The sequence below is a fragment of the Corythoichthys intestinalis genome, chromosome 4 (genome assembly GCF_030265065.1).
Source record: "Corythoichthys intestinalis isolate RoL2023-P3 chromosome 4, ASM3026506v1, whole genome shotgun sequence".
In the NCBI taxonomy this organism is placed as follows: Eukaryota; Metazoa; Chordata; class Actinopteri; order Syngnathiformes; family Syngnathidae; genus Corythoichthys; species Corythoichthys intestinalis.
The window spans coordinates 17,291,140-17,303,843 of NC_080398.1; the positions used below are offsets into that span (position 1 = coordinate 17,291,140).

At 38.1% G+C, this 12,704-nt stretch overlaps 1 protein-coding gene across 2 annotated transcripts in view; it reads right to left on the reverse strand.

Moving 5' to 3' along the window:
- slc6a3 (solute carrier family 6 member 3) overlaps nucleotides 1-12,545 on the reverse strand; it is a 30,425-nt gene extending 17,880 nt beyond the window's left edge. The window contains exons 1-8 of one of the 2 annotated variants that reach the window (XM_057835446.1): nucleotides 12,355-12,545; nucleotides 10,264-10,337; nucleotides 10,044-10,178; nucleotides 6,210-6,414; nucleotides 5,570-5,701; nucleotides 3,273-3,489; nucleotides 2,020-2,158; nucleotides 1,633-1,767 (exon numbers count right to left, since the gene is read on the reverse strand). In XM_057835446.1, coding sequence (XP_057691429.1) covers nucleotides 1,633-1,767; nucleotides 2,020-2,158; nucleotides 3,273-3,489; nucleotides 5,570-5,701; nucleotides 6,210-6,414; nucleotides 10,044-10,088 — 873 coding nt within the window. In that variant the 5' untranslated portion in view covers nucleotides 10,089-10,178; nucleotides 10,264-10,337; nucleotides 12,355-12,545. The remainder of the gene's footprint in view (nucleotides 1-1,632; nucleotides 1,768-2,019; nucleotides 2,159-3,272; nucleotides 3,490-5,569; nucleotides 5,702-6,209; nucleotides 6,415-10,043; nucleotides 10,179-10,263; nucleotides 10,338-12,354) is intronic. The other variant, XM_057835445.1, reaches the window with a different exon arrangement.
- Between the last annotated feature and the right edge of the window lie 159 nt (nucleotides 12,546-12,704).

Sequence of the window (12,704 nt, forward strand, 5' to 3'; positions counted from 1 at the left end):
TCAACATGGGTAAACCTCAACCATGTGAGACAGAATGTGGAAAAAAAAAAAAAAAAAAAAAAACAGAAAATCACATTGTTTGATTTAATTTTTTTTTTTTTTTGCAAATCAAAACAGAAAATCACATTGTTTGATTTAATTTTTTTTTTTTTTTGCAAATCATGGTGGAAAATGGGTGTTTTGTCTATACCAAAAGTTCATCTCAATACTTTGTTATGTACCCTTTGTTGGCAATAACGGAGGCCAAACGTTTTCTGTAACTCTTCACAAGCTTTTCACACACTGTTGCTGGTATTTTCGGCCATTCCTCCATGCAGAGCTCCTCTAGAGCAGTGATGTTTTAGGGCTGTCGTTGGGCAACACGGACTTTCAACTCCCTCCTCACCCAGTGGCATCAAAATGATAACAAGAACGGGGAGCAAAAATCCCAGAACCACACGGGGGGACCTAGTGAATGACCTACAGTGAGCTGGGACAACAGTAACAAAGGCTACTATCAGTAACACAATGCGCCGCCAGGGACTCAAATCCTGCACTGCCAGACGTGTCCCCCTGCTGAAGAAAGTACACGTCCAGGCCCGTCTGCAGTTCGCTAGAGAGCATTTGAATGATCCAGAAGAGGACTGGGAGAATGTGTTATGGTCAGATGAAAACAAAATAGAACTTTTTGGTAGAAACACAGGTTCTCTTGTTTGGAGGAAAAAGAAAACTGAATTGCACCATACCCACTGTGAAGTATGGGGGTGGAAACATCATGCTTTGGGGCTGTTTTTCTGCAAAGGGACCAGAACGACTGATCTGTGTAAAGGAAAGAATGAATGGGGCCATATATCGAGAGATTTTGAGTGAAAATCTCCTTCCATCAGCAAGGACATTGAAGATGAGACGTGGCTGGGTCTTTCAGCATGACAATGATCCCAAACACACAGCCAGGGCAACAAAGGAATGGCTTTGTAAGAAGCATTTCAAGGTCCTGGAGTGGCCTAGCCAGTCTCCAGATCTCATCCCCATAGAAAATCAGCAAAGGGAGTTGAAAGTCCGTGTTGCCCAACGACAACCCCAAAACATCACTGCTCTAGGAGATCTGCATGGAGGAATGCGCCAAAATACCAGCAACAGTGTGTGAAAAGCTTGTGAAGAGTTACAGAAAACGTTTGGCCTCCGTTATTGCCAACAAAGGGTACATAACAAAGTATTGAGATGAACTTTTGGTATTGACCAAATAATTATTTTCCACCATGATTTGCAAATAAATTATTTAAAAATCAAACAATGTGATTTTCTGTTTTTTTTCCACATTCTGTCTCTCATGGTTGAGGTTTAACCATGTTGACAATTACAGGCCTCTCTAATATTTTCAAGTGGGAGAACTTGCACAATTAGTGGTTGACTAAATACTTATTTGCTCCACTGTATATAAATTAGCAGAGTAATGTATGCTATGTTATTCTATGCTATGCTATGGTTTGTTTTATAGAAAAACCTATGAACAAAGGGAATGACTGCACAGCACATTTTAAAAACATTCTATTTTACAGTCAATGTTTTCTCCTCAAAAGTTCTTTTGTACCTTTACACACCTTGCACATTTCTTTCCTCACTCCTTTTTCCTGCTTTCCACTTGGCTCTCACCTTGGCATCGCAGAGTTTCAGGAAGTCGACAGACAAGTAGGCCTTAATACCATCCATAGCTCCGGGCAGAGTGACTCCTCGGATGAGCAGCACAGTCAAGACCACATAGGGCATGGTAGCTGTGATCCACACAACCTGAAAGGGTCACACAAGGCACAAATTCATGCACACACACAGTTGTAATAGACACACAATACAGATAGAGCAACATGGTCACATAAAATTATAACTATATGCATTTAACTTAAAAATACACAAAGAATACACAGAAAAGTGTTTCACCATAACTACGTAATTTATCTTGCGCCTACATTTATAGCATTTGGGAGGTTGTTGTCCTTCTTTTCTAATGGTCACTATGAGAAATGATAGATTTTAATTCAATACCTTTCCAGATGTCTTGACCCCCTTCCACAGACTGAAGTAAAGCAGAATAATGACCACAGCTAGACAGGAAGTCAACTGCCAACGTGGACGACCCAGATTATCAATACCATTGCTGTCCTGAATGTGGAGCACCCCTCGTCTGTGGGGAAATATATTCTGGTCAGAATCAAAAGGGTACTGTTTTATTTGAAAGAACTAAATTCAGCAATATTAAATTGGAAGATCAAATGATTATTGAGGGAATGCGTGAAAACGATATAATGTATTACAGTATAATTCAAGATACCATGCTATGTCAAAATATATTCATTTTTTAATTGCTTGTGCAGTTTTCCATTTTTATTGTTAAAGACAATTAAACACAAATGTAAATAAAAAAACCAAGCTCACCCAAGTAAACACAGAATGCAGTATTTAAATGGTGATTACATCCAAGAAGGGGAAGAACTGTTAAAAAATACCCAGTAGTGTGTGAAAATTGTACCGATAATTGCCCCCGCCTTTTTAAATAATTAATTTGTAGTGGTTTGATTACTGCTATACGTGTTTAATCAGGAAATACATCTATAGAAGCTATTCATTAATTGGACAGACAATCTTTTTTTAAAAATTGCAACTAAATGCCACAATCCAAAGAACTTCAAGTTCTGATGAGAAATAAAGTAAGTGACATTTCCTGTAATAGTGAGGAACCCTAACCCTAACCTAACCGGGTCACCAGGCCATTTCTAAACTACGGTGAGAGCAATTATCCACAAAGAGATAACACAAAACAGTTAACCCTTCCCTATAAAAATGATCCAAAGAGAACAGTGACGGCCCGTCTAAGTGATCACAAAGGAACCCAGAACAATATCAAACAAACTGCAAACTTCTCTTGCCATTCACAGAGGGCCAGATAATGTAGCTTTGAATAGTGGTTTTACAGGTTGAAGGCCTGTCAAGGCGCCACTCAAATAGTTGTTGTTGTTCTTCTGGAACTATATTAAAAATATTTTAGTAACTATCTATCCATCTTTGCAGCATGGTGGTGTGTAATTAAAAACAAGGGTTAAAATAAGTAAGTAAACAACATCGCTTGAGGAATAATGTTTCAAACTGAATATGTAATATTACAGTCTTGCCCATTAAATCTTTACAATATTTACTGAAAATACTACGGTATATTGGTCTATCTAAGTATTTTCAAATGACGTCAATAAGATAAAATATTCATCATATTCACTGTCACTACTGGAGATGAGCAAACTTACTCAAAGTATTCTTGAGCTGGGGTGGCCTTGTAAATGTCACTGATTGTGCTGTTGTCAGCCCAGTCAGAGCAGTTTGGACTGTTCCAAGTGTTGTTGCAGTGCACCCAGGGGAGCTCGGCAGTGAACGAGGAGAAGAGGTAGAATAGAGCCCAGGAGATGATGACATTATAGTAGAAGCCAACATAGAGGGAAATCAGGATCACTGTAAATCCTACACCTGTGATACACAAAAAGGCATTAAGTATTTGCACGTTTGCATTTAAGGCAAATATTATATTTGAAAAGATTATAAATTATTTTGTATAATATTGTACATGCAACTACTGTACATCAAGAAGCTGCTGAATATTGAAGTGAGGGAGCTCAATTAGCAATACACACCTCCCTTTGAGGCAGTGGATGAAACATTATAGGTACTTTTTCCTACAATACAAATTATAACATATATGTATACGATGTAATATGTCAGAATATTATCTTTAATTGTGATCATAATTAGATATAATAGTACTGCTTGATACACACTTCAAATACCCTATGAAATGTGGATATGACTTATTTGCTCATTTTATACTGCTATGCTGACTTTTCCCTTTTCTTCAGAAACATTGATCTTGGGAGACAACCATCTTGTTGATCAGAATAATTACTGTCAATATGGCCATGTGTATGTATGTATTTGAATAATTACTGTTATCCCCACACTTGGGGGCAGAAAATGACACTGTGTGAAGTGTGTGATTAGAATGTCAATGTCCTATGTGTAACCCTGACAGACAAGCACATGTTCACAGACAGGGGGCCCACGCTTGCATACACACTCAAACACACACACCGCGTGCAAGCGCACGCACACACAAATTTAGTTGCGGTCCACTGCCTAGTTTTTAAATATCAACTCATCAGATGCAACAACAGGCACAATCCCTCATCTCATATTAGGTCAAAGTTAAAGTCCTGATAACTATTTTAATTTCAAAAGATAATACTTTTGACAGGCCCAGCATGAATTTATCATAGCCAACTGAATGTAATTGTATTTAAAAAAAAAAAAAAAAAACACATGCAGAGTGGCCTGGAGTAAAAATGTTAAATTAATTCAGTTCTTTCATCAAAAGAAAATACCCTAGTGTTGTCAATATTATTACTTTTGACAAATACCTAATAGTGAACAGTTCAACCAAGAAAAAATATTTGATTTGTAATCATATAACTACTTAGTGAGCAATGTATCTAGCAGAGCAGTGGTGTAGACCAAAATCACTAAAATCTATTGAAAAACCAAATAAATTAGGGAATCACAATGCAAGAGACCTAGTGAGACCTCAAAGTTTCATTATTCTCCTACAATTTCATGATTATTATTCTCCTACAATTTCATGATTATAAGCGAGTTTAATGAAAATACAAAAGGCTTTTCATAGTGATGCTGACCAATTAAACTATGACTATTAAAACTGGTCTTGTATTGAAGCACATGAGTTTGTTTTTTTTTTAGCTTATACATATTGTCAGTATCCATGTTATACATTATTTGCATGTGTGATCCACATAATTCATCAATGTCCCCATTTGTGCATATGCCCATTTCCCTTCCCACTCCTCTGTCAACTAGTTGACTTTCCTTAAGTACCTACATGTCTATGTGTCTGCTTGCCTGCCCACTTGTCTGCCCATTCACAAGCCAGTCCCGCTTTTGTTCACTCGTCTGTGTCAAACACCGACAGGCATTGTTTATCCTCCCTGAACATCAGTTTCTGTTGGCGCTCGGATGGAAAACAAATGAAAATTATGCTTTTAGACCGTTGTCCTGATGGTCCTAATGCTTTTGTCAAACAGTGGCTGAAATTTCCACGGATACTTCTCAAAACAATGAGAAGCAAAGGATAGCTTGGGTGCAACTTGTTAGGACTCATTATTCACATACTGTATATTTATTTATTATATTCTATTTTTTTTATGTGCTCGTTTGCTGTATTTACAATTCATCTTATTTTTACATACTGTAGTTATGTGTAATTACGTGCATTTGATTGCTTTAATGCTGGGATATAGTTATGGTTTATCAGTAATATGCAAAAAATATTTAAAGAACATCACCATGACCATCTGTTGCTTCATAGCATGCCACCAGACATCCACCTGGTGTCCTTGTTGTTCTGAAGGTTGTTCATAGTTTCATATATGCCTCTTTTTTGTTAGATCAGAGAGAGAGAGAGAGAGAGAAGAAAAGGTGTGTATGTGTGTGTGTGTGCGTGCATGTGCGGAGGTGTGGGTGTGTGTTAAAGCCAAGTCACCTTTAAATATAGGGCATATTTTCCAGACCCCTGCCGCTCCTTCTCGGTTGTACTGTCCCAGAGCCAGCTCCATGTAAAAGAGAGGCATGCCTGCTATCACCATAAAAAATAAATATGGCACCAAGAAAGCACCTGCCCAAACACAGACAAGTTTTAGACATATATCCTTAATAGACATGTTTACATTGCATGTATAGTAGCATTGAGCATCCTTTAGAATAGGGTGCGAGCTTTGACCATGGATACAGCTTTTAAACCTAATGAGAGCTCTATGTTAAACAGCCATAATTAGTCACCATAATTGTCGTAGCTAATCTATGCAGGGCAGCTGTGGCTGTTTTTATCTTTATTTTTGATCACTCCGAAGGGTTGAGAGAAGTGGAGAAAGGACAAAAGAAACTGGAATTGATGTGCATTTCTGACACTACTACAAAAACAAGAGGCATTCTTAATTCAAGCATGTAAAACTTCCACCTTCATTTCACCTTTCCAAATCTCTCTTCAATAAAATTACAAACATTGACACTTCCACTTCACAGACATTTCCACTTCAGTTATTTTAATAGGGGAGGCTTATTTCGTATCAAATAAACTATCCCTTCATTTTTTTCCCCCATTAAAATCAACACCACAAACTCACCTCCTCCATTCTTGTAACAGAGGTAAGGGAACCTCCAAACGTTAGCGAGGTCCACTGCGAATCCAATTACTGATAGTAGGAAATCAATTTTCTTTCCCCATGTTTCCCTTTCCTCTTCATCACTAGAAAAAGTTGTGGTCGGGGCAACAAGAGTGGCGGAAGTGAACTGGACCCCATTCTGCTCCTTTACAAGGATCAGCTCCACCTGGAGATTGAAATGCATTGAGCGCATAATCTATATTTGATCATTTTTGACCACCCTTATATAACAACATTGTTTGGGCATTTCAACATTGTTATATACATTATATATACTTGTACAGTGGGGCAAATAAGTATTTAGTCAACCACTAATTGTGCAAGTCCTCCTACTTGAAAATATTAGAGAGGCCTGTAATTGTCAACATGGGTAAACCTGAACCATGAGAGACAGAATGTGGGGAAAAAAACAGAAAATCACATTGTTATATTTTTAAACAATTTATTTCCAAATTAGAGTGGAAAATAAGTATTTGGTCACCTACAAACAAGCAAGATTTCTGGCTGTCAAAGAGGTCTAACTTAGTCTAACGAGACTCCACTCGTTACCTGTATTAATGGCAAACTCATTATCGGTATAAAAGACACCTGTCCGCAACCTCAGTCTGTCACACGCCAAACTCCACTACGGCCAAGACCAAAGAGCTGTCAAAGGACACCAGAGACAAAATTGTAGACCTGCACCAGGCTGGGAAGACTAAATCTGCAATAGGTAAAATGCTTGGTGTAAAGAAATCAACTGTGGGAGCAATTATTAGAAAATGGAAGACATACAAGACCACTGATAATCTCCCTCGATCTGGGGCTCCATGCAAGATCTCACCCCGTGGCGTCAAAATGATAACAAGAACGGTGAGCAAAAATACCAGAACCACACGAGGGGACCTGGTAAATGACCTACAGAGAGCTGGGACCATAGTAACAAAGGCTACTATCAGTAACACAATGCACCGCCAGGGACTCAAATCCTGCACTGCCAGACGTGTCCCCCTGCTGAAGAAAGTACACGTCCAGGCCCGTCTGCGGTTCGCTAGAGAGCATTTGGATGATCCAGAAGAGGACTGGGAGAATGTGTTATGGTCAGATAAAACCAAAATAGAACTTTTTGGTAAAAACACAGGTTCTTGTGTTTGGAGGAAAAAGAATACTGAATTGCATCCGAAGAACACCATACCCACTGTGAAGCATGGGGTGGAAACATCGTTCTTTGGGGCTGTTTTTCTGCAAAGGGACCAGGACGACTGATCTGTGTAAAGGAAAGAATGAATGGGGCTATGTATCGAGAGAGTTTAAGTGAAAATCTTCCACCAGCAAGGGCATTGAAGATGAGACGTGGCTGGGTCTTTCAGCATGAAAATAATCCCAAACACACAGCCAGGGCAACAAAGGAGTGGCTTCATAAGAAGCATTTCAAAGTCCTGGAGTGGCCTAGCCAGTCTCCAGGTCTCAACCCCATAGAAAATCTGCGAAAGTCTGTGTTGCCCAACGACAGCCCCAAAACATCACTGCTCTAGAGGAGATCTGCATGGGGGAATGGGCCAAAATACCAGCAACAGTGTGTGAAAAGTTTGTGAAGAGTTACAGAAAACGTTTGGCCTCCGTTATTGCCAACAAAGGGTTGCCTGGCACGGCCAGACTATTCTCCCTGTATTTTTCAAACACCGTGCTGGAACAGCGGTGAGTCTGGTATACCAGGCTAAACAAAGGGTACATGACAAAGTATCGAGATGAACTTTTGGTGTTGACCAAATACTTATTTTCCACCATGATTTGCAAATAAATTCTTTAAAAATCGAAAAATGTGATTTTCTGTTTTTTTTCCACATTCTGTCTCTCATGGTTGATGTTTACCCATGTTGACAATTACAGGCCTCTCTAATGTTATCAAGTGGGAGAACTTGCACAATTAGTGGTTGACTAAATACTTATTTGCCCCACTGTATATATACAGTGAGGAGCAGAAGTATTTGCACCCCTAGTGATTTTGCAAGGTTACTCACTTAGAAAATAGGGAGAGGTCTGAAATTTCAATCATAGATGCATTTCCACTTATAGAGATATAATCTACAAAAAATTCTGAAATCACATTGTATGATTTTTAAAAAATAATTTATTTATAATTTACTGAGGTTCATAAGTACTGTGTACCTCTGATAATCAGCAATAATTATGACACTTAAAGAGTTGTTAGTCTACCCTAAAAAAAAGTTCACCTTTACCCCATGAGTAACCACCCACCCACCACCCGTTTGAGCCAATTATTGTCACCTGTGCACCCCAAAGTCAGTCATAATTCAACTGCTGCTATGGGCAAGACCAGAGAGCTTTCGAAAGACACCAGAGAGAAAAAAATGTTGAGCTCCACAAAGCCGTAAAAGGCCACAGAACAATTGGAATGCAGCTTCGTGAGAATAAATCAACAGTTGCAGCAATTGTTAGAAAAATGGAAAAGGCTAAACATGACTGATGATCTACCTCGGACTAGGGTGCCATGTAAAATCTCTCTTCATAGGGCATTACCCATGATGAGAAAAGTGAGGGCTCAGCCTAGAACTACACAGCTGGAGATGGTCAATGACCTGAAGAGAGCTGGATGCACAGTTTCAAAGGCTACTGTTAGTAGAACAGTACAGAGCAATGGTTTAAAATCATGCATTGCTTAGAAGGTTCCCCTGTTGAAGCCAGTACATGTGAAGGCCCGTTTGAAGTTTGCCAGGGACCATCTGAATGATGCAGAGGGGTCATGAGAGAAAGTCATGTGGTCATATGAGACCAAACTTTAACTTTTGGTGCAAATTTTACTCATTGTGTGTGGAGGAAAAAGAAGGAGAAGTACAATTCCAAGAACACCATCCCCACTTTGAAGTATGGTGGTATAAACCTCATGCTTTGGGTCTGCTTTTCAGCAAAGGGGACAGGATGTCTGCACTGTATAAAGCAGAGGATGAATGGTGAAATGTATCGTCAGATTTTGAGACACAACCTCCTTACCTCAGTCAGAGACTTGAAGATCTGACCTCTGTAATTGCAAACAAAGGCTTCTGCACTAAATATTAGCACTGATTTTCTCAGTGGTACAAATACTTATAAACCCCAGTAAATTACAAATAAATTATTGAAAAATCATACAATAGAATTTATTTATTGATTTATTTTAGATTATGTCTCTATAAGTCGAAATGCACCTATGATTGAAATTTCAGACCTCTACTTATTTTCTAAGTAGGTGTACTTGCTAAACCACAAGGAGTGAAAATACTTCTGCTCCTCACTACATATTATATATATTTCTTTCATGACTTTTAGCATCAAATATCATATATAATCTATAATGTAACATAAGAGACATAAATAATATTACATCAGCCACAGCATTAAGCACATAATGTAAAGTATGTACATTTTTTGAAACATTAGAAAAAAATATATTTTACAAATGTGTCAATGTTTTATGTATTTTTATTGCTCTTGTAACATGTAGTGGTTGATAACTACACTGCAAAATTAATGAGATATTTTCCATTCATGCAACTGAGAAAAGAAACCAAAATACCAACATGACACATCAGTGTCAATGTGATATAGTGTAGTTCGGCAATGACAAGCATGATTTCACTCTGCCTTTCAATGGGAATCAATAACAAATCAACATTTACTATAAGGTAACATTTACATTTTTAATACAGATATTATCCTGGCTACAGTTGATACACTGGAAAATTTTAATGAAAAGTACTAATTCAACAAATTAAACATTTAGTGCTTAATGAAGACACTACACACATCTCCACTGACCTCTTTGGGAACCATAGCATTGGAAGGATTTTTTTCTGACGACATCGGGATAATCGGGACTATCTTTCAGCAGAGAAGGATGCTCCGCTTTCGGTAAAGGCAATTGCCCTGGTTTCAGAAGATGGAGCCAGTTGACTGTGGAAGAAATGTAGGTGACAAAACTAACCATTCCCACTCATTAAAAATGGGACATCAGATGAACAAAATTGTTGATGAAAACCTGGACAACAGTTGATTTTGTATTTTGCTTATCCTCATTAAGGACCGGTGAGTGCTGGAGTATATTCCATCTGACTTTGGGTAGGAGGTGGGTAGCACGTCAGAATGACTGCCACTTAATTGCAATGCATATATAGATCAATCATTCACACTCTTATTTACAACTCAGGAAAATATAAAGCATTCAGTTAACCCAATTAAAAAATATTGGGTCAGTGCCATGTAAAAGAGAGGCATGCATGCTATTACCATTAAAAAAAAAAAAAAAAAAAAAAGCAACAAGAATGCAGGTGATCATGTTGCGATGGCAGGGGGTCATTTGGACACTTGGGAACATGCTTTTGTTGGCCGTGCTAGAATAATAATAGAATAATTGCAAATCCACAGAAGGTGGCAGTGGTGCTCTCATTGTCGCTATTCCACTGGGATGTTTTGCACCAAGAAAACGATATGAAGAGAGTAAACAAACCCTCAAGAAGCCACTTTTTGCACATGGATGAAAAGAAAAACTATGTTGCGAGCATAGTCTTTTGTGCCCGCAGTTTTCTATGTCAGTAAGAGCACAGTGTGTGCATGCCTGGTCGTGTTGAACTAGACAGAGCACACTTTGGTAGTTTTGTGGGAGTTGATGGATGGGGAGGTGGTCGGTTGTAATTTTCGTGTTCTGTTGTTATTCACATGCTTTGCCACATGCCCATCATGTCAATAAAGCCATCCAGGAAGTGCAAATCAGTGTGGTTATTGTCTCACGACTTAAGCCTACAGCATCATATTGGCAATCAACGAGTGAATTACTCCAAAGATGTCTTAGAGCCTGCCTGAGCATTCTTCCCCTGCGTCTCCTGACAGCGAACGAGCAACAGCCACAGGGTAGCAGCATAAAAGATGGCGATAATGAGACAAAAGAAGGTTACCCAAATGCTAAGATGAGGAAATATGACAACGCATATTTTAGTACTCGGTTTACAGTTGAAGATTTTTTTTTTTTCGGCTAAATTGATGCACTTTAAATCTTTTCTGTTACTGATGAACAATTTAATAAAGTCATTGTTTCTTCTAAGTACATTTTTACTTGTTTTGTGTAATGATGATAAAAATACAATTATGCAGAAGCATACTAATGACAATTTTATAGACAAATTGTAAAACTTAAAGTCACACACAGTGGGTGGGTCGCAAGATGTTTTCTTCTTTCTGGGGTATGTAATAAAAGAAAATAATGGCGGAGCACTAATTAACCTAACATACATGTTATGGGAAGAAAGGAGAAATCCAAATAAAACCAATGTAAGTACGAGGAGAACATTCAAAGTAAACACATGATAGAAGAAGCTAAGATCTAAACCTCACATTAAAATAAGGTTATCATCAGAACAAGCATCCCACAGTGTAGCTCTAATGTTGTAAGGCAGACCTAATTACATCTCATTTAAACTGTAAAATGTTGTTAAAATTGAGTATTTTGCTGTTTATTCCTTCCTCCTTTTCAAAGAGATTAAGACAAGCAAGACGATAAGCAGAAGGGAGTGATGCAGTAAAGACATAAATGGGGGTGGTATGGGTGGGACGCCACTGCAATCTCATTTCACTGCCCACTTGTTGATCACCATTTTCCAAACAGCTAACCTTAATAAGCCCAGCACATCCCTTCTCTATTAGATAAAGATGTAAGGATATGTCGCAGTAAAATAAATTTGGAGTGAAATAAATGCATAATTGAATAAAACAAAACAAAACAAAAACTTTATCACTTGAATCCACAAGTGTATGTATACATTTTCTGAAATAAAGTCTAAACACAATAATTAAAAATATTAAAAAAGAAAAAAAAATCGACTACATCATGCTTTATTCCATATAGAAAGTAAAAAAAAAAAAAGGTTTTGAGTAATGTTATTCAATACAGCAAAAACAATATTTCAATTTCAAGGCAAATCATTATGACAAATTTAATATACCCTACAAACATTACAATTAGACAATTATTAGACTACATATTTTTACCCTATAGATAAAGAGAGTCCACAAGAGAGATAAGAGGAGAAAGACACATACTCAAACAATGTATTTCTTTTTGATACAAACTACTCACCGTTGACCAGTTTCAAGTGAAATACTCCGTCTGCTGACTATTTGACCCGTCTCTTTCCAGCTGTGGTGAGGTACCTAAGTACGCTGCAAAATACTAATCAGCATAATTGGCTAACGTTCCAGAAGTTCGAAACAAGCCTAATATAAACAAAACGTTAGGTAGAAATCACAGAAACAAGCTCAGGAAAAACTGCCACCCTCTTCAGCTGCAAGAACACTGTGTGGTCTGCTGTCTGTCTGCAGGACCACTCTTGAAATATGAGGAACAATCAACAATCCCCCCACTACTCCTAGTCCCCCTGAACCCTCCCTCTTCCATCCTCGCCATGTTTTGTCTTTTGCTCCTTTTCA